The sequence below is a fragment of the Mastacembelus armatus genome, chromosome 17 (assembly GCF_900324485.2).
Source record: "Mastacembelus armatus chromosome 17, fMasArm1.2, whole genome shotgun sequence".
Classification (NCBI taxonomy): Eukaryota; Metazoa; Chordata; class Actinopteri; order Synbranchiformes; family Mastacembelidae; genus Mastacembelus; species Mastacembelus armatus.
The window spans coordinates 23,275,042-23,294,527 of NC_046649.1; the positions used below are offsets into that span (position 1 = coordinate 23,275,042).

At 42.2% G+C, this 19,486-nt stretch overlaps 2 protein-coding genes across 12 annotated transcripts in view; both read right to left on the reverse strand.

Moving 5' to 3' along the window:
* Positions 1-19,486, reverse strand: part of LOC113134345 (zinc finger protein 62 homolog) — a 757,491-nt gene that overhangs the window by 106,996 nt on the left and 631,009 nt on the right. The window lies entirely within an intron of this gene.
* On the reverse strand, positions 172-10,463 carry slc39a6 (solute carrier family 39 member 6). 2 transcript variants are annotated; one of them, XM_026313717.1, is made up of 12 exons: positions 10,235-10,463; positions 8,389-8,593; positions 7,347-7,926; positions 6,686-6,842; positions 5,705-5,809; positions 5,420-5,589; positions 4,967-5,167; positions 4,363-4,447; positions 3,847-4,248; positions 3,661-3,741; positions 3,212-3,402; positions 172-2,458 (listed from the first exon to the last, which is right to left on the reverse strand). In XM_026313717.1, the coding sequence occupies exons 2-12, from the start codon at positions 8,583-8,585 to the stop codon at positions 2,306-2,308; spliced, it is 2,322 nt and encodes a 773-aa protein (XP_026169502.1). In that variant the 5' UTR covers positions 8,586-8,593; positions 10,235-10,463; the 3' UTR covers positions 172-2,305. The 2 variants fall into 2 exon arrangements, with proteins under 2 accessions (XP_026169502.1, XP_026169503.1); XM_026313718.1 differs by lacking the exon at positions 10,235-10,463 and adding an exon at positions 9,309-10,227 and having other exon boundaries at positions 2,306-2,458.

Consider the following 19,486-nt stretch of genomic DNA (forward strand, 5'->3'; position numbering starts at 1 on the left):
GTTCAGTCACATATTCAGCTGCAACACACAAACAACAATAATAAACAGTGTTTGCTCTAGTGCTTCGATTGCACTGACTTTTTAGGATTTGATCCTGCTGCTGTTGCTCCCTTCACTTACCCAAATCCGTACAGCTTCTTTGTCATCTTAGAACAAAGTCAGATTGTCGGATTCTTTTTGTATTTTTATTTTTTGTTTGTGTTGAAAATGATATAGATCAGACTCGCAAACACTGAAACTACAGTCAACACCTAAAAACAAAAATACTGTACTTAAATATATACATGTAGTATATTATTTTACATGTAATATACACAAGTGAGGCTTTGTTCTAGACTGAACTTGCTTTCTGTAGTAGTTTTTTGACCAGAATTGACTTTCACTGTCTGAAAAAACATAAAAAATACATAAAAGCCATTTAAACCAATCTCACACTGGGTATTTGTTGTTCACATCTATGACAATTACTGGTAACAGGAGGAATATTTAAGAGTTTTCTCTGAACACAATCAGTGTTGAGCTGCCACATTAACAATAAAATAAAGATAAATAAAAACCCAACAACCTTTTTAAATTGAGAATTTCTTCACATCAAACAGCCATGAAACAGTCCCAACACTCCAGTGGCCAACAATTACCCACAATTTAAAAATAAAACTCATCTATGTCTAGTTGTCTTTTGAATAATGGGTGTAAGATTGTGTTTTGTCACTTTGTAGTGGGATTTATTTTTCTACGTCTTTTGAGATAACACCATGAAACCATAAATTAGATTTGCTTCTGTCAGCTGATCCCCGTTTGTGGCTTCAACGCACAGCACATATAAACATGTTTGACAGATGTAGGTTGATTCAGGACAGACTGTAACATGTAACAGGTGAAGCTTGAAAAATAAGTTTAGTTTCATTTTTTAAACACAACATGTGACACAAATGAGGCCGATTGGACACATCAGCTCCAGTAATTCAGGCGGTGAAAGCTTCAAACTGTGAGACATTAATCAGTGGCAACGGACAGCTACTTCTGTCAGTCCAAACAATGCTAATCTTAAATATCGTGACCTTTCAGGAGCAAAACAAACTTTCACAGTGTAACAGCGACAGTGAGAGGTCAGTTTCAGCTAACTAGGCCTATGAAAGTGTTTCCTTCATCAGGCTGAACTCAGCTTTGTTAAATGGACGGATTTCATGCTGAGTCAGCTAAAAATACAAACCACAAAACCAAGTCTGTGTTTGACGACAAGCGACGTCCTCAGTCAGTGTGATGCCTTGAACTATCGGACAGTCTGGACCTACAATGTGGCTTCGTGTTCTCACGGGTTAGTTTGTGAACCTGCTGATGAAATCAGTAAGATGAGTATTTCTCTGTCATGTAGTGGGCAGTGTAACACATCTGGCTCCACACAGAGAGTCAGTGTTTGTAACTGTACCAACCATTAAAAGAGAGAGCCACAGTAAACACAAATACCACACACTGTGCACAGGCAGGACTCTGAGCCGAAACCCTCGATCTGCCAACAGAAAAAAAAATATCACTACTAATGTTGTTTGTAAACAACACGGCAACAACTGGTTTCAGTTTCTGAAGGGTGAAACTTTTGCGCTTTGCTTCATGAATACTTCTGGACTTTGGACTGTTTGGTCAATAAGAGGGGACGACTTTATAAACCAAACAATTAAATAATTAACTGATAATGTCAAATGACAATTAGCTTGTAACCATAACTGTGATAATATTCTATCTGAGCACACCTGGAGTGGTCACTGACGGAAGAAATATGTGGATTAACCAGTCCTGTGTTATTTTGGATATTTGGGTCTCAACTGATCCGGTTCTCTCAGCAGCAAAAACATTTCCCACACAACAAATAAATAAATAAATAAAAAAACAAAGATAACGGGGTTAAAAATAAAAAAAAGTTCTCTAACGCTGCCTTTACATCAAATTGGGATTATTTTCAACATAAACTGGTAACCAGTGGAAACTGCCCAAATGAGCCCTGTGGTTGCCTGCACATGGATTGTGTTACTGAAAAGTTGCTGTATTTTTTTAACTGCAGTCCAGGAAGAAGAAAAACATGATTACTGTGCCAGTGAGTAATCTCAGTTTGAGCAGCAGATTTCTGAAGCTCCTGGATTCATTTACATTTGTTTTCTGGTTCTGAAAAGATGCTTCTCCCTACATAATGTGAAGATAGACACTAAATCAAAGTGACAGGACTCTGTCTACAACAGAAACTAAAAACATGCCACACATCTCACGAGGACTGGAATGCACATGGAGCTCAGGATGGAATAGCTGTCCTTCAGTATCCCAGGTCCAGCTGGATTTTGTGTTCAAAAATGGCGATTAGCAGCATTATGCAGAAGCCCAGGAGGATGCCGGCGTTCTGGAGCAGGAAGAAGCCCCAGTGGCTGAATCCGTGGTCTCCGGCATCATTATGCAACATCTCTGGCACCTGAAAGGACAACAAAGAAACAATAACAAAAACTATAATAGTAACAGGCATGTTTCCAGCACAGGAACAGGAACCTGTTAAAGAAATCAATTTGCCTGCTTGTGTTTTCTCCATTTTACGCCCGTCAGGTGGTTCCTGAAGCTACTCGACCGTTCAGAAGGCCCTGATGAATGACACCACAATTGTAAACCCAGCTGCCTGCAGTTGTTGCAGTGCAGGACAGCGGCCACAAGAGGTCACAGTTCAACAACAGGAGCTTTGCTGTGTTTCCAGACAGCAGCTGACCGAGACAGCTCAGCCTTCCTGTGTCTGTTTCAGCCACCTGGCTGCGAAGGCAGCTGAAGTACCACTGAGAGTCCGACAGAACAGATGCTGCTGACTGGGTGACACTGAGCAGAGATTCAGATCTGACTGAGCAGGTTCTCTACACAGCTTGTTCTACACAGAATGGATCATTTCTGTACTTGGTGCTTCCTAAATACTGACTTCACTGTTAGTCTGCACAACCGATCGGTGCCCCATAACTTTCAGTGAACTCAGTTCAGATTATGTTGTCAGCAGCTGATAAATGATCTAAATCCCTTTGATAAACTCAGAACATCCATGGTTGGACATCTGGTAAAAGTTGCTGGTTTTTACACTTCCTACAGACAAAAAAAACTTCTGGGTTGTTTCGGTATCTGCGATCAAATCCCGACTTGAAGAAGAAGAATTCTCAGCATTAGGCGAACTGATTTTGGACTATGCACTCACCATATCCACCAGAGCCACATACATGAAGAGTCCAGCTGTGAGGGCGAATATCCACATGGAGATGTTCTCTGCATAATGTCCGATCAAGATCCCGGTCACCATACCTAAGTAGGCCATCATGGCTGACAGAACGTTGTAAAGAATGGCCTGACGCACCGTCATACCGGCCTTCAGGAGCACCGCAAAGTCACCTGGGAAACAGAGGAAGCAGTTAATTCCTGAAACACCGAACAAACCTCAGAGTGGTATTATAAAGAGATGTTTACAATCCTTTAGAAACGGTGTCTCCACTACAGAGTTTGTCCGGACGACAATGTGAAATTCTCATATGAACCAGCATCAGGTCAGAAACTGAAGAGTAATGAAGGAAATGTTTTTACGACAGTGTTTCAATAGGACTGAGACTATGTGGTTTGGTGCTTAGACTGAGATGTTATTAGAGGGCTCACCTAACTCATGAGGCAGCTCGTGACAGAAAACAGCCACAGACGTACTCAGACCACTGGACAGACTCTCAGTGAAGGCAGCTCCTGCAGAGACACAGGACCAGTCAAAACGTTAACCTGCCTGTATTTCATATCCTGTCATTTCAGGGTCTGAGACCAGGTTGTGACCTGGAGGGGACACCTCCTCACCGATAGCCAGGCCGTCGCTGAAGTTGTGCAGTCCGTCTCCCATGATGACCATCCAGGCGAGCGTGGCCACGCCGGCCTGCTGGAAGTGCTGCTCTGAGTAGGAGTGGGAGTGGCTGTGTGGGTGGTGGTTCTGGGAGTGGTGGTGGTGCAGGATGTGGTGGTAGTCGTGATGGTGGTGGTGCATGCTATCAGCCTGGCCCACTGTGTCATGAAAATGCGAGTGGCATTTGTTCTCGCAGTCCTCGTCGGTGTACGCGGCAGCTCCCGACGCTCGACCGTAACCCTGCGCCAAAACGACAGACACCTGCGGGGCCAGCATCTTCTCTTCCTCCTCTGCCACGCTGCTGCTGTGCAGGCCGCTGGAGAGGTCTCCAAACGTCCCAGCACCGTTAGTCTCCACATCTGGAGAATAAAGACTCAGAATCAGCTCGTTTGTTGTTAAAGGTGAAATTTCTACCTGGAGCTTTGTAAGTTAGCGATGGTCTTGGAATGGTTATGCTTTGTGTTGCATCTCACCTTCAGTCGGCTTCATGTCGTTCTCGCCCAGAGCTGGCTGCTTTTCAGGGTCGGCTTTGTCGTTCTGACCCAATTTCTTCTGGATCTGTTCGGACGGCAGGAACAACTGATTTTTACTTCATACCACAAACCACTCACCCTCATGTTTCTGTTAGTTTGCAGCATCCAGAAGATTTTAGACCTCAATGTGACTGGAAACCGAAGACAAACATCTGAAGTCGTGTTTAAAAATGACAGATTGATGTTAACCATCTTTTAAATGTAGACGTCAGCCTTTGTTTGTTTAAATATTAACTTCATGTCTAACAATGTAGATTGTTGGTAACGTGATGATTATTCAGATAAACCTTATGTCTGGGATCTTCAATGTATTTTATAATCATAATCTTCATAACATGTTGACTTATAATTCTAGACAGATTTTCCTTCATTGGTTGTACAGCTGCTTGTTTTGACTCAGCATTTGAGAACCTTGGCTTCTTTTACTTTTAGAGAACTCTGTGTCCTCATTCCAAATCATTCAGTTTACTGTTGGATTTACCGTTTATACTTGCAGGTGCAGGTGTTTTTCAGAATGGAAGCAGAAAACTGACAACTCTCTGACCTTTTGTTTCTTGTCCTTGTACATTTTTCCCAGCGTGAGGAAGTGTTCGATGAGGAACATGAAGTAGACTCCGCCCAGAGCCGTCAGACCCTTCCACACAGCGTCCAGGTTCTCCTCGTGCTCCCCGTGGAGGTGATGTCCATCCATATCCAGCCCAAAATCCTCATGGTGGTCATGGTGGTGATGGTGGCCTCCCTGAGACTGAAGGAGTCGAGGATGAAAAACATCAAGAGGTGAGTCGGTGTATGCAGCAGAAACATGAACTCCCAGCACCGTCATTTAGGTTTAAACCCCACACTGTAAGTTGTTTCTGCTGCCCCAAATGTGTAAATATGAAGGTGTGACACCCCAAAATGTTTTGTGTTCTGGGTCAGGACAAAGCTTGAATTTCACCCCCCGGACTGATGATAATATGATGCTCTCCTGGAGCAGAACAGGAGCTGGGTGACTCACGTGGGGGATGAGGTGCAGGAAGGCGTCGCCGCTCAGCGTGCCGACAGCCAGCGCCACCAGGAAGCTGAGGAGGAACTTGAAGAAGACTCTGTTCATGAGCGGGATGAGGACGACGCCGAGCAGGGACAGCAGGCTGATGACCGTGATGGAGACGATCCCGCCGACCCACGCTACGACACACAGCAAACAGTGAGCAGACAACACAAAACAACACACAGCAAACGGTCGACACTTGTTCACAGATAAAACATACGCCACATTTTCAAAGCCACCACTTGATCGTACCTGTTGTGATGCTTTTGCCACTTTCTCCACCGGTGCGCTCGGTGTGTTCATGGTTTGAGTGGTTGTGGTCACCATGGTGACCGTGAGCATGTTTATGTTTAGGCTCTAAAAACAATAAGAGAGGAAATCAATCCAGTTTTCTCAGCAACTAAAAATAAACATGCAGTGCGGGTCAATGCTCAGACATTAGTTTTCCTCTGGGGAGTCTGCGAGAGCGTCAGTGAAAACCAGTAAATCTGGATCATCAGACTCCATTGTATCAACAGGTCTGAGTCAGCAAACAGACATGATGTTTGAGACAGGACTAAGTTCATCTCAGAGTTTGAGACACTTTATTCCGTCGGCCCAACCCAGGATTTCCAAACGTTTAGATTTCTAAAGACCGCCTGACTCCAAAAACCATAAAACACTCTACTTGGTTCCAAATCCAGCTCTCAATATCACAATAAGTGAACTGAAAGGTCCAATCAGATTAACTGGAGCAGGAATCACCTGTAATCCTTGTACATTTTAGTGCAAACTGATGTGTCTGAAGGTTTATCAGACACCAACACACTACATGTTTATAACTGCACAGCAGGCCGAACCAGATCAGGTCCATGTAAACTGTCCATTTGAATCTCTGATCTGAATGATGTATGAAGATGCTAGTGTTTATAGGTCATCAGAGAAGCTCAAACCAGGGGCCGACCTGCACCTTGTCACTACCCTGGAAAAAAACAGGACCTAGGACCTCACTGGTCCCCAAGAGACAGTTTATGTTTATTTCCAACAAAGAAATGCAGCAAACAATTATTATATTTGCTTAGAAATTATTTGACTATTACTGTAATTGAGTCTTATTTATGTCTCATTGATCAATCAGCAGTTTTCAGCTGTAGTTGGTCTGATGTCTTCCTGTAGTATTTTCCTGTTTGACTGGTTGGTTTTACTGCATTTTAACAGGATGAAATCGGAGGTGGCTGAGTGGATGGTTCCTACCTCTGTCCCCCTGTTTGGAGACGTTTCCGTGCACGACGCACGCTCCACCTGCGATCTGGTTGAGCAGGGCGGGGCAGAGGAAGCTGAAGTCTGAGAGCATCACACCTGCGTCCTGAGACATGCCGTGTGAGGAGAGGATGCTGGAGGCGTTCAGACACTGGAGGGAAAACCACGACACTGCCGTCATTCAGGGCACGTCCATGCACAGAACCTGCACTTCCTTTCTTTTCTCCTACTGGGACTTTATTTCAAACCTCTTGACTTGTTTCTGCTGCTACACTGTCCTGTACCGTTTTCCAGCTGTAAATCTGAGCTGCACTTTTCTTCACAGCAGCGTTTCTTTATCTGTATTTGTCCAAGGAGGGTTTGTTTCTTCACTGACCCTGGTTTCATTCACACTGGGAGCTGCCTTTTATGTCTGAGCTCGCACCACTTGAGTCTGGGCAACAGACTTCAAACATTACTGGCTGATGTTGAAAGCTAAACCTAAGATCTGATAGACAGTTGAAAAGAATTCTGATTGGATAAGAGCTTTTGATATTGATCTTTTAATTTGATAAAACGCTGTGACATTTTAGGGCCAGTACAGTACTTGTCTGGTGCAATGCAACACAACAGGCACAATATAAGAAACTCAAGAAATGAGAAGCTAGCATCATACCTCTACACTGTCCTGGGCGTGGTCGTGGTCGTGATCGTGATCGTGATCGTGGTCGTGGTCGTGGTCGTGGTCGTGGTCGTGGTCGTGATCGTGGTCGTGATCGTGATCGTGGTCGTGGTCGTGGTCGTCTGCGTTTGCCTGTGTCTGGTTTTCTGTGATTGGTCTGGCAGCAGGACTGAATTGTTCCGGACCGCCGTCTTGTTTTGTATGAGCTTTACCTGCTTCCACCAACAGCTGAGTGCTATAAACCACCGTGGTGCTGACGTCCTGAGCCGCCGCAGCAACCACCGTGGTCCGCTTGTCGTACTGGTTTTGATGATTATCTGGGTTCTCCTGTTTCTTACCCAGCATGCCGTCCTGATTTCTGGAGGCCTCTGGGTTCTTTGGGGATGTTGTGGGCTCGGCGTGGCCGTGTTTATGGTGATGTGAGTGGACATGGTGATGATCGTGGTGATCGTGGTGATCATGGTGGCCTGGGTGCTCGTGATGTTGCACCATAACAGTCCTGATACGATCCAACCCAACACTCTGTAGGAGACGCTTCAAACCAGCCAGAGAGATGGTGCCGTTTTCTCCATATCTGTCACGTTTAATGAAACATCGCAAATAAACATCCAGCAGTGCGATAATAATCATTTATCGCTCTCTCTCAAAAATAAGCACTGACCAGAAAATACTGACTGATATTTCCCAGATTCTCCACTTGGCATCACTGAACAGTAAACATGTTCACAATAATCTGCTGGAGTCGACCAGAAAATGAGACTTTGTGCCTGATCTGTCCTTTCGTTTGGATGCATTTTATAAAAATGTCTGAGTATTTAGCAGAATTTCAGAAAAATCCAAAACAACATCTTCCATCATTTCCATCACATCATCATTGCAAAATGATTTGTTGATATTGCTTCAGACTGCTAAAAACAACCTATGATTACTGTAATAGCATGAAATGAGGAAAACATTCATGTCTGGGAAGCTGCACCCAGCAAAATAAAGTAGTTTGATAAAATGGTCAGTGCTCTGGATATTGACAGTGGCTCACCTGTTGAACAGAGCCTCCAGGTGTTGTCTCTGGCTCTGCTCTGCCTTCTGTCTGTCCACCACACTCGACAGTAAACGCATCTCCCCTCTGTTTGTCTCTGTGGCTGATGGGGCGCAGTCTGAACCGCCACCGCCGGGCAAACTCACGGCCAGGAGGAACACGACGACCAAGACGGCTCGACTCTTCATCTCGTCCATCGTCTCCGCTGGGAAAACAAGGATGTTTAAAAACAGATAAACCACTTCTTCACACACTGTGCACATTTTAAATCGAGTTCTAGTTTGAAAACAAGATTTTTGTGCTTTGTCTGCAGTAAACCAGAAACTATTTGGTAAAAAACTCGATGTTCTGTCTGTTAAAATGATAAATGACGTGTGTTTTTGATTTCTGTGAATTTACCTTGTGTTGTTTGTTGAGTGTGGTCAGACTCAACAAACAACATGAATAAAACACAGGGAAATACAAATACAACCCCAGCATGTTGACAAACCATGTTCCTGTGATAGTAAATGTTGCACAATTCCCCAAAGTTTCCCAAAAACACGTAAAGTCATCACAGTCTGTTTTCTCTGATGGACAGTCCAGAATCCAGAGACATTAATGTCACCAGCATAAAAAAACTGACGTAAAACAATCATTTACACAAAACACTGCAATGACATGTTCTCACTTCAGCATGTGTGTTTGGTTTGTGGCAGAAATATTTCAGACAAATAAATGAAATAAATATTACTACCATGATAAAATAAGATGTTAAGTAGAAACATAGTATAAGTACATGTTTTATATACTGTCTGGTTATAATTTATGTGTAGGCTTTATCTGTACAGTCAAAATTAATACAGTGAATATTACACATCTATAACAGCAGAGTAAATATGTAAACTAGGGTCAAATTAAAATATTCAGAGTACACGTACCTTAAAGTTGCACTTGAGTAAAAGTACTAAGTCTAAAGCACCTGTGCAGCTGAATCACCTGGAGCTCAGGTACACTGTGCAGCTCTGACTGACACACGCCCGATGTGAAGTTCAGGGACTTAACGGACTTGCACAATAGAAAACATGACAGCAGCAGATGTGTCAGTCAGGGTTAATTCCGGGCACAGATTGCTAAAGGCTGCACTTGGGTAAAAGTACCGATTGCTCAAAAAATCCTACTAGCTCTAATTTTGGTAAATCAGCTAAACGTTGTGTTTTTTTTTAGGGACAGGTGAAAATAAATAGGTCTGGTTTGTTTGGTTTAGAGCCGAATTGAAGAGTAGCTTCTGTTTAATTAATTCACAAGAGCTGGAGTCATGTTGTGATGATGAACGTCTGCCGGAAGAAAAGGGAGTTTTTAAAATTCTAGTTTTTCTCAACGGAGTTTGGTATTGGGCAGCTCAGACTTGGTGTAAATGCATAGTGGTTAACATCAGGGGTCATGTTGGTAACAAACACGGAGCTTGGTCACATCTGTGGTAATTACAGTGTATTAGCAGCGTTAGCCTCCCTGCTGGACGCGGTTATTCCGGTGCTGACATGCGGCTTCTCCCGGACATGGGCCCCGCTCGGGCCTCGTGTTGGCCCCGAGGTCCGGCCTGAGTTCACCGGTAGATCAACCCATTAGAGCCGATCTCCAATCCGTCCCGGGCGTGTGTGTGAGTGGGTCTGACCGGGAACACACCGGAGGTAAACAGAAACACGTTGGGTTTGTGCGCGCTGCACCAGCCCGGTGCCGTGTGCACAAAGACGGCAAACCCGGAAACTGCAGCCAGCTGCTGCCGCCGCCGTGCGGAGCGGACATGCTGCTCCCGACCCGGTCAGCCGGGATCGAAACACGCCTTAAATGTGTAGGAAAGACTTACTCTGAGCCCCGGTGCTGCGTTTGAGCCTTTCTGGTGGAGGAGTTAGTGCTTCTCGGTGCCGCTCGGTTCTCCGCGGTCCGGAATCCAACCGAGCACTATTAAACGCTGCGTTCAGGGGCTGCCGGAAATTTCAGTGACACTCCATGGAGGGAAATGCAGTGAGAGGTAACTGGCTGGAGCCCTGGGGTGGGCGTGACCTGAAGTAGAGCCCCGCCCACCATAGCATAGACTCCACGTCATGTTTTCAAACAGGTTCATGATTCGCTTTGACAGAGAGGAGCAGCTTTTGTGAGTGGCTGTGACATCTGCACTGGCCTCTATGTAGAGATGGCACATTATTATTTCAGCGGTATATAAAGTACTTCACATTAGAAGTATATGAGGTAGTTAACATCAGCTACCCAGCGGTATATAAAGTACTTCACATTAGAAGTATATGAGGTAGTTAACGTCAGCTACCCAGCGGTATATAAAGTACTTCAAATTAGAAGTATATGAGGTAGTTAACATCAGCTACCCAGCCGTATATAAAGTACTTCAAATTAGAAGTACATGAGGTAGTTAACGTCAGCTACCCAGCGGTACATAAAGTACTTCAGTACTTAGGACCAAGGTATTGTCAGCAAGAAAAAAGTCAAAGTCACCTTGGAGAAAAGCCACAGTGGTTAAAATTCAGGAAAGAATATGCAGACAGGCAGAACGCAAGTGGCGAAAAACCAAACTCCAGGTACATTTCGACTTGTACAAAGACTTCACAACTATAACCAAAAACTAAAAAATGCAAGGCAATCATTTTTCTCAGAGGTTATCAATAGAAACCGCAATAATGCCTGCACATTGTTTTCTGTTGTAGACAGACTCACAAACCCAGCACCCTCTGTTCCTTCTGAACTGCTGTCCAAAAAGTCATGCAATGATTTTGCAGCTTTTTTCACAGACAAAATATCAAAGATAAGACAAACTATCTCTAGCTGCAGTCCTAGGAACATGACAATATCACCTGTGCCTCCTTGTTCTCCAGTGAATCTAGAACATTTTGATCTCCTTGATCACAGAGCTCTGGCAGAAACGCTTCTACAATTAAAATCTACATCATGCTGCCTTGATATTTTACCAACAAATTTTTTTTTAAATGTTTTTAACAGCTTAGCTCCAGATGTATTGCAGATTGTCAATAGTTCTCTTCAGTCAGGGCAGTTTCCCCAGGCCTTAAAAACTGCTGTTATAAAACCTCTTCTTAAAAAGCCTAATCTAGATGCTTCAGCATTAAGTAACTACAGGCCAATATCAAATCTTCCATTTCTGGGAAAAATAATTGAAAAAGTAGTTTCTCAACAAATTCACAGATTTATGGTGCAAAACAATCTTTTTAATGCACTTCAGTCTGGATTTCGCGCACACCACAGCACAGAGACTGCACTTATTAAAATTTTAAATGATTTACATTTAAATAATGATGAATCCAAAACCTCTGTTTTAGTACTACTGGATCTCAGTGCTGCGTTTGACACAGTTGATCATGATGTGCTGCTTGATAGACTAGAAGCGTGGCTGGGAGTTACTGGCTCAGTGTTAAATTGGCTAAAATCTTACTTACAAGATAGAGACTATTTTGTCTCACTTGGTAACTATGAGTCTGAGCGAACAAAAATGAAATGTGGGGTTCCTCAGGGGTCTATTCTTGGTCCTCTCTTATTCAATATCTACATGCTGCCCCTTGCTCAGATTATGGAATACTACAACATTGACTACCATACCTATGCAGATGACACCCAACTTTATATATCAGTATCATCTCATGATTATAGTCCTCTAATTTCATTATGTGAGTGTATTAATCAAGTCAAAGAATGGATGTGCCAGAATTTTCTCCAGCTCAATACAGACAAGACAGAAGTGATTGTTTTTCGCCCCAAAAATGAAAGGTCAAAGGTCATTGCTTCACCTTGACTCAATGTCATTGAAAGCTACAAATCAAGCCAGAAACCTTGGTGTAATCATTGACTCAGACCTGAATTTTAACAACCACATAAAATCCATCACTAAATCTTCCTATTACCACCTGAAAAACATTGATAGAATAAACAGTTTTCTGTCTAAACAAGATGCAGAAAAACTTGTTCACGCATTTATTTTCAGTAGGTTAGATTATTGTAATGGCTTGTTTACAGGTCTTAGCAAAAAGTCAATCAGGCAGCTGCAGCTAATCCAGAATGCTGCTGCCAGAGTCCTTACAAACACCAAGAAACTGGACCATATCACACCAGTTCTTAGATCACTACACTGGCTTCCCGTTAGTCAAAGGATAGATTTTAAAATCTTATTGCTAGTTTATAAAGCACTAAATGGTTGTGGACCAAAATATATCCAAGATATATTAGTTCCCTATGAGGTTTCCAGACCCCTCAGGCCATCTGGGACAGGTCTACTGTGTGTTCCCAGAACCAGAACCAAACAAAGTGAAGCAGCATTTAGTCACTATGCTCCTCACTTGTGGAACAAACTTCCTGAACACCTGAGGTCTGCTCCAACTGTCAGCTCATTCAGATCAGGACTGAAAACACTGTTGTTTCCTGCTGCCTTCAAATAATTGTTCATCCTTGTTTTCTTAATGTGCTTTTATGTTTTATTTTAATTTACTTTACTTGATTTAAATTTATTTTATGTTAAATGTCTTTATTTTTAAATGCTCTTTTCAATGATTTTAATGCTTTTAATGTAATTATATGCCTTGTTAAGCAGTTTGAATTGCGTAGTGTATGAAAGGTGCTATACAAATAAATTTGCCTTTGCCTTCAAATCAGAAGTACATAAGGTAGTTAACGTCAGCTACCCAGGGGTATATAAAGTACTTCAAATTAGAAGTATATAAGGTAGTTAACGTCAGCTACCCAGGGGTATATAAAGTACTTCAAATTAGAAGTATATAAGGTAGTTAACGTCAGCTACCCAGGGGTATATAAAGTACTTCAAATCAGAAGTATATAAGGTAGTTAACGTCAGCTACCCAGGGGTATATAAAGTACTTCAAATTAGAAGTATATAAGGTAGTTAACGTCAGGTACCCAGCGGTATATAAAGTACTTCAAATTAGAAGTATATAAGGTAGTTAACGTCAGCTACCCAGCGGTATATAAAGTACTTCAAATTAGAAGTATATAAGGTAGTTAACGTCAGCTACCCAGGGGTGTATAAAGTACTTCAAATTAGAAGTATATAAGGTAGTTAACATCAGCTACCCAGCGGTATATAAAGTACTTCAAATTAGAAGTATATAAGGTAGTTAACGTCAGCTACCCAGCGGTGTATAAAGTATTTCAAATTAGAAGTACATAAGGTAGTTAACGTCAGCTACCCAGGGGTATATAAAGTACTTCAAATTAGAAGTATATAAGGTAGTTAACGTCAGCTACCCAGCGGTGTATAAAGTACTTCAAATTAGAAGTATATAAGGTAGTTAACGTCAGCTACCCAGGGGTATATAAAGTACTTCAAATTAGAAGTATATAAGGTAGTTAACGTCAGCTACCCAGCGGTGTATAAAGTACTTCAAATTAGAAGTATATAAGGTAGTTAACGTCAGCTACCCAGGGGTATATAAAGTACTTCAAATTAGAAGTATATAAGGTAGTTAACGTCAGCTACCCAGGGGTATATAAAGTACTTCAAATTAGAAGTATATAAGGTAGTTAACGTCAGCTACCCAGCGGTGTATAAAGTACTTCAAATTAGAAGTATATAAGGTAGTTAACGTCAGCTACCCAGCGGTATATAAAGTACTTCAAATCAGAAGTATATAAGGTAGTTAACGTCAGCTACCCAGCGGTATATAAAGTACTTCAAATTAGAAGTATATAAGGTAGTTAACGTCAGCTACCCAGCGGTATATAAAGTACTTCAAATTAGAAGTATATAAGGTAGTTAACATCAGCTACCCAGCGGTATATAAAGTACTTCAAATTAGAAGTATATAAGGTAGTTAACATCAGCTACCCAGCGGTATATAAAGTACTTCAAATTAGAAGTATATAAGGTAGTTAACGTCACCTACCCAGCGGTATATAAAGTACTTCAAATTAGAAGTATATAAGGTAGTTAACGTCAGCTACCCAGCGGTATATAAAGTACTTCAAATTAGAAGTATATAAGGTAGTTAACGTCAGCTACCCAGCGGTATATAAAGTACTTCAAATTAGAAGTATATAAGGTAGTTAACGTCAGCTACCCAGGGGTGTATAAAGTACTTCAAATTAGAAGTATATAAGGTAGTTAACATCAGCTACCCAGCGGTATATAAAGTACTTCAAATTAGAAGTATATAAGGTAGTTAACGTCAGCTACCCAGCGGTGTATAAAGTATTTCAAATTAGAAGTACATAAGGTAGTTAACGTCAGCTACCCAGGGGTATATAAAGTACTTCAAATTAGAAGTATATAAGGTAGTTAACGTCAGCTACCCAGCGGTGTATAAAGTACTTCAAATTAGAAGTATATAAGGTAGTTAACGTCAGCTACCCAGGGGTATATAAAGTACTTCAAATTAGAAGTATATAAGGTAGTTAACGTCAGCTACCCAGCGGTGTATAAAGTACTTCAAATTAGAAGTATATAAGGTAGTTAACGTCAGCTACCCAGGGGTATATAAAGTACTTCAAATTAGAAGTATATAAGGTAGTTAACGTCAGCTACCCAGGGGTATATAAAGTACTTCAAATTAGAAGTATATAAGGTAGTTAACGTCAGCTACCCAGCGGTGTATAAAGTACTTCAAATTAGAAGTATATAAGGTAGTTAACGTCAGCTACCCAGCGGTATATAAAGTACTTCAAATCAGAAGTATATAAGGTAGTTAACGTCAGCTACCCAGCGGTATATAAAGTACTTCAAATTAGAAGTATATAAGGTAGTTAACGTCAGCTACCCAGCGGTATATAAAGTACTTCAAATTAGAAGTATATAAGGTAGTTAACGTCAGCTACCCAGCGGTATATAAAGTACTTCAAATTAGAAGTATATAAGGTAGTTAACATCAGCTACCCAGCGGTATATAAAGTACTTCAAATTAGAAGTATATAAGGTAGTTAACATCAGCTACCCAGCGGTATATAAAGTACTTCAAATTAGAAGTATATAAGGTAGTTAACGTCACCTACCCAGCGGTATATAAAGTACTTCAAATTAGAAGTATATAAGGTAGTTAACGTCAGCTACCCAGCGGTATATAAAGTACTTCAAATCAGAAGGACTTTTACTGCAGTAAATTGTCTGAGTACTTGTCCCACTGCTGCCTCTGACATAAACCAGGCACTGAGCAGTGTTTTCCACAGAGCACTTGAATGCATCACAGGAGGACCTGAAGCTGAGGAGGCTGCGGAGCAGGACATGTGACTGTAGCATGTGACATCTGTCTGTGTCTGACGCAGAAAGAAATGAGACAGTCAGTCAGTTTATTTATAATTAGTTCGTTAAGGGCCCAGAAGTCGACTGAGGTGCTGTGGAAACAGAAAAACACAGAAACACAGATAAAGTAAGAGAAGTCGATGAAGTAATAAAAAATGCCTAACACACAAAAGAGCAGTTGTTTTTCCTGTAATGAACTCTTTAAATCTTAGTCAGACCATAACCCTAAAATGGTTTGCGTAGTATTTTAGTGAGGGAGTTGTGAGTGTGCGATTCCCTTTTTTCTGCCTGCGGTATCTGTCAGTGTCTGGGAATCTGAGTCATTTTCTGATCTCCCATCAGCCCAGTGTGTGAGGACGACTCAGGCTGCAGTGTAGCTGAGCTTCATACTGTCCAAAAACACACACACACCCACCTGGCACCCATGACTGAGGCCTAAACCAATATTGCTGTTGTGGGCTGGGCGAGATTTGAGAGCAGCTTTGCAAGGGCGGCTCTGACCGGCCTGTTGACCCCAGTATGCACTGATCCTGGAGCAGCTTTGCCCCTGACACATCCCTGGTTAAACTCTTTTCACACACCTGTGGGTTAAAGGACAAGGCTGGTGATATTCTACACTCTTCTTCCTGTCAACAAGCTCAGGATGAGTGTCTCACCCGCCCCGGGTCGCACACGGACACAGCTCCTGGTAAATACTAATGCCTGAGTCCGGTAATGATGTGGTGGTAAACACCTTCCAGAGCAAACTAACCTCAGGTGGACTTTAGTTCCTCTCTGCTCGTTTGAGAAGAGAAAACTGCACTGGCTGAAAAAACCTGAGCACTGTTCAGATGGCAGGTGGGTTTGGTTTCCGTTTAGGACAGCAGGCCTTTGTTTATACTTGTGTGTTGGGGCTTTTCCACTGATGCAGTAGTTTCAGTTTTACATTTTCATAATCAGTCATAAACAGATTCAATTCAATTCATTTTATTTGTGTAGCACCAAATCACAATACAATCATCTCAAGACACTTTGCAAAAAAGAAAACCCCTGAACAAATCCCTTATGAGCAGCACAGTGGAGAGGAAAAACTCCCTTTAACGGAAGAAACAACCTCCAGCAGAACCGGGCTCAATTTGGGCGACCACCTGCCTCGACCAGTTGGGGTGAGTGGATAGAGGACGGAGATTAGACAGATGATTAGACAAGTGGCTGCTGGGAGAGCCCAGGCTGAAATATGACCACAGACAGTACAGAGGTGGTTTTTACATGCGGTCTGTCTTTGTGTACGGTCAGTTGTTTCTCTTTAATGTCATTTTGTGTTTCGGTTCAGTATTTTGTGCCTGTCCCGGGTTGTTTTGAGGAAGTTTGGGGATTTTGTGACTTCGTGCTTGTTTTCTTTTGCATGTCATGCCACAGACCTTCTAACAGGAAACGTTCAGGCAGAGACTCTGTCCACGAACACTCAGATCAGTTTGGGAAAAACTCCACAAAAAGTTCCAGTTTACAGTCACTGGACAAGTTTGCATTTAGTTGGTCGCGGCTTTTTATTCTTGTCCCTTCAGAGCTTTTATCCACTCAGACGTGTGGTGTGGTGTAGTGTATTGTGTGGCTGCAGGGTTTCAGGTTCAGTTACCATTAGACCTCCCTCACTCTTCCACCTCAGGGACGAGCAGGACTTTATATTCAGTAACAGTGAAAATCTGCATCTGTACTAACACTGGAGTACCACTTTAAGGCTCCACAAGGGGGCGACGTTTCACCACAAACAACAATCAGCCTGAGCTGTGCTGGAGGAAATTCAGCATCTACAGAACAGATGCGTCCAGTGTATCTCACTGTGTTGTGTTGTTCATCTGTTGATCTTCTCAGCTGCTTTGCTAGAATCCTGAAGTAAAAAATCTTAATAAGGTAGACGTTTGTTGTTGAGCCTGTTTGTTTTTAGTGTTTCTGTGTTTTGCTCAGTATAAACTGCAGGTTAAATGTCTGATGACACGCAGAGTGACCCACTTTCTGTTACAGACCAATGAAAGGTTTCACTGTGTGTCTGAGAGTTTCATCAACTTTCCTTTTAAGACCTTTGATAGGACGGAGCTGATGAAATTTATATGACATGATCTGATGAAACTGCAGTTTATGCTCATGGTGTGTAGTTTCACATTTTTCTCTCTGCAGAAGAGACGACTGAATGTGTTCAGATTCATATTGTGCTGCTCAGTGTCAATGTTATTGATCAGGAAGAGGCTTCATCACTTTCAGCTGATAGGTCCCCTGCGGTTTTCTTCTTCTCTTCTTAAAATTCTCTTCCCAACTCACCTTTAAAAACGAAAAAGACTCGTTCTCAGTTTAAGTTTTTATTTTTATGGCACATTTCTTGACAGACATAGACTCAGTGTGTTCAAGGTCAAAACACTGAAGCTGATCTGTATTTTTATCTTCTGGCAGTTATGTTCATGTAGCGTCACATTTAACCTCTTCACTTATAGGAAAGGTGATATTTGCACCTGTATGCAGCCTCGGGGGTCGTTTTCAGTCCTTATTCCATTCACCTCCACTGTAAAAACCTGCACCTGCTGTAAGCATCAGTTCAGATTTCAGTTCCTCAGGTGTATTTCAGCTCAGTGTCAATAAACCAGCCAACACTGGCAGAAGAAACCTTAACAAAAAGACCTTTAATGGCCGCCTGAGCAGCCGCTCACCAAGCTCTGTTTAGGAAACGGCTCATTTTTCTCCTACAGACAGAGACAGTATCACACTGACTGGGTCTACTCTGCCTTTGTTTCTGGACTGACGTTGAGGTGAAGTCTCTGCTGCAGCAGTCGCTCATTATTATTCACATATTCCAGCTGTGCCAGCTGTGTGACTTTGAGAGGAACAGCAGCTATTGTACACGTGAGCGACAGCACAATGGCTTTTAGTTGAAATTGTCCGCCCACACATGTTGGCTTTTATAGTTTCTTTGCTCCTGCGTACTCGAGAACTGAATATGTAAACGAGTCTGACACTCAGACGATTATTTAAGCCGGTGATTCAGGAGCTGGCAGTGAAGTGTTGTGGCATTAAGTCGTACACTCAGCCCGGGGCCTGTGATCTTTCTGCTTCTGTTGGAGCGTTAGAGGAAAAGTGTTAAGAACCAAGTGTTGGATTTCCACAGTGTTGATTAAAATATGGTGCATGACATTTTATAAACTAAACAATTAACACACAGTAAATTAATTCAAATAATTGTCAAGTTAATCAACAATGAGAATAGTCTTTAGTTGCAGCTGTGTTTATAAGATTGGACGTAGTTTAGTGCTGATTCAGCGGCTGCTCAGATGATCTGGTGGCTGCTGAACATTATATCATGCTGGTGTTTAGTTTGTATTGAGGTTCAATCACCTTCTACATTTTCAAATCAAGTCTTCACGTGTGTTGAACGTTGTTAATATGATCAACTTAACTTAAACTCTTACACACTATGAATCTTACTCTCTGGTCTTAACTGAAACTGCCAGGACTGATGGGTAGACCAGACTTTACTGCAGCCCTCAGTGGACTCTGGGTTTCCGTCTAACCAGCAGTCACACGGTGATGAGCAGGGACTGCACAGCTGTCGATATCATTTAGCCTGACAGATTCCCATCAACCTCCCTGGTCACATCACAGACTGAGAGTGTTTCTAATGTGTGTTTATCTAATAAGGGCATGTCTGTGCCTTAATGAGACATCTCCATGTAGAGCCTCGGTGTGATCCACTGAAAACAGTCATTTAAAATGTGGGTTTTTTAACTGTAGGGTTCCATCCTCTGCAGGAGGTTGTTGGTTTCATCATGGAAAAACACACAAATGTCTGTTTTACTCTACATGCGAAAAAAAAAAAAGCATCTACAA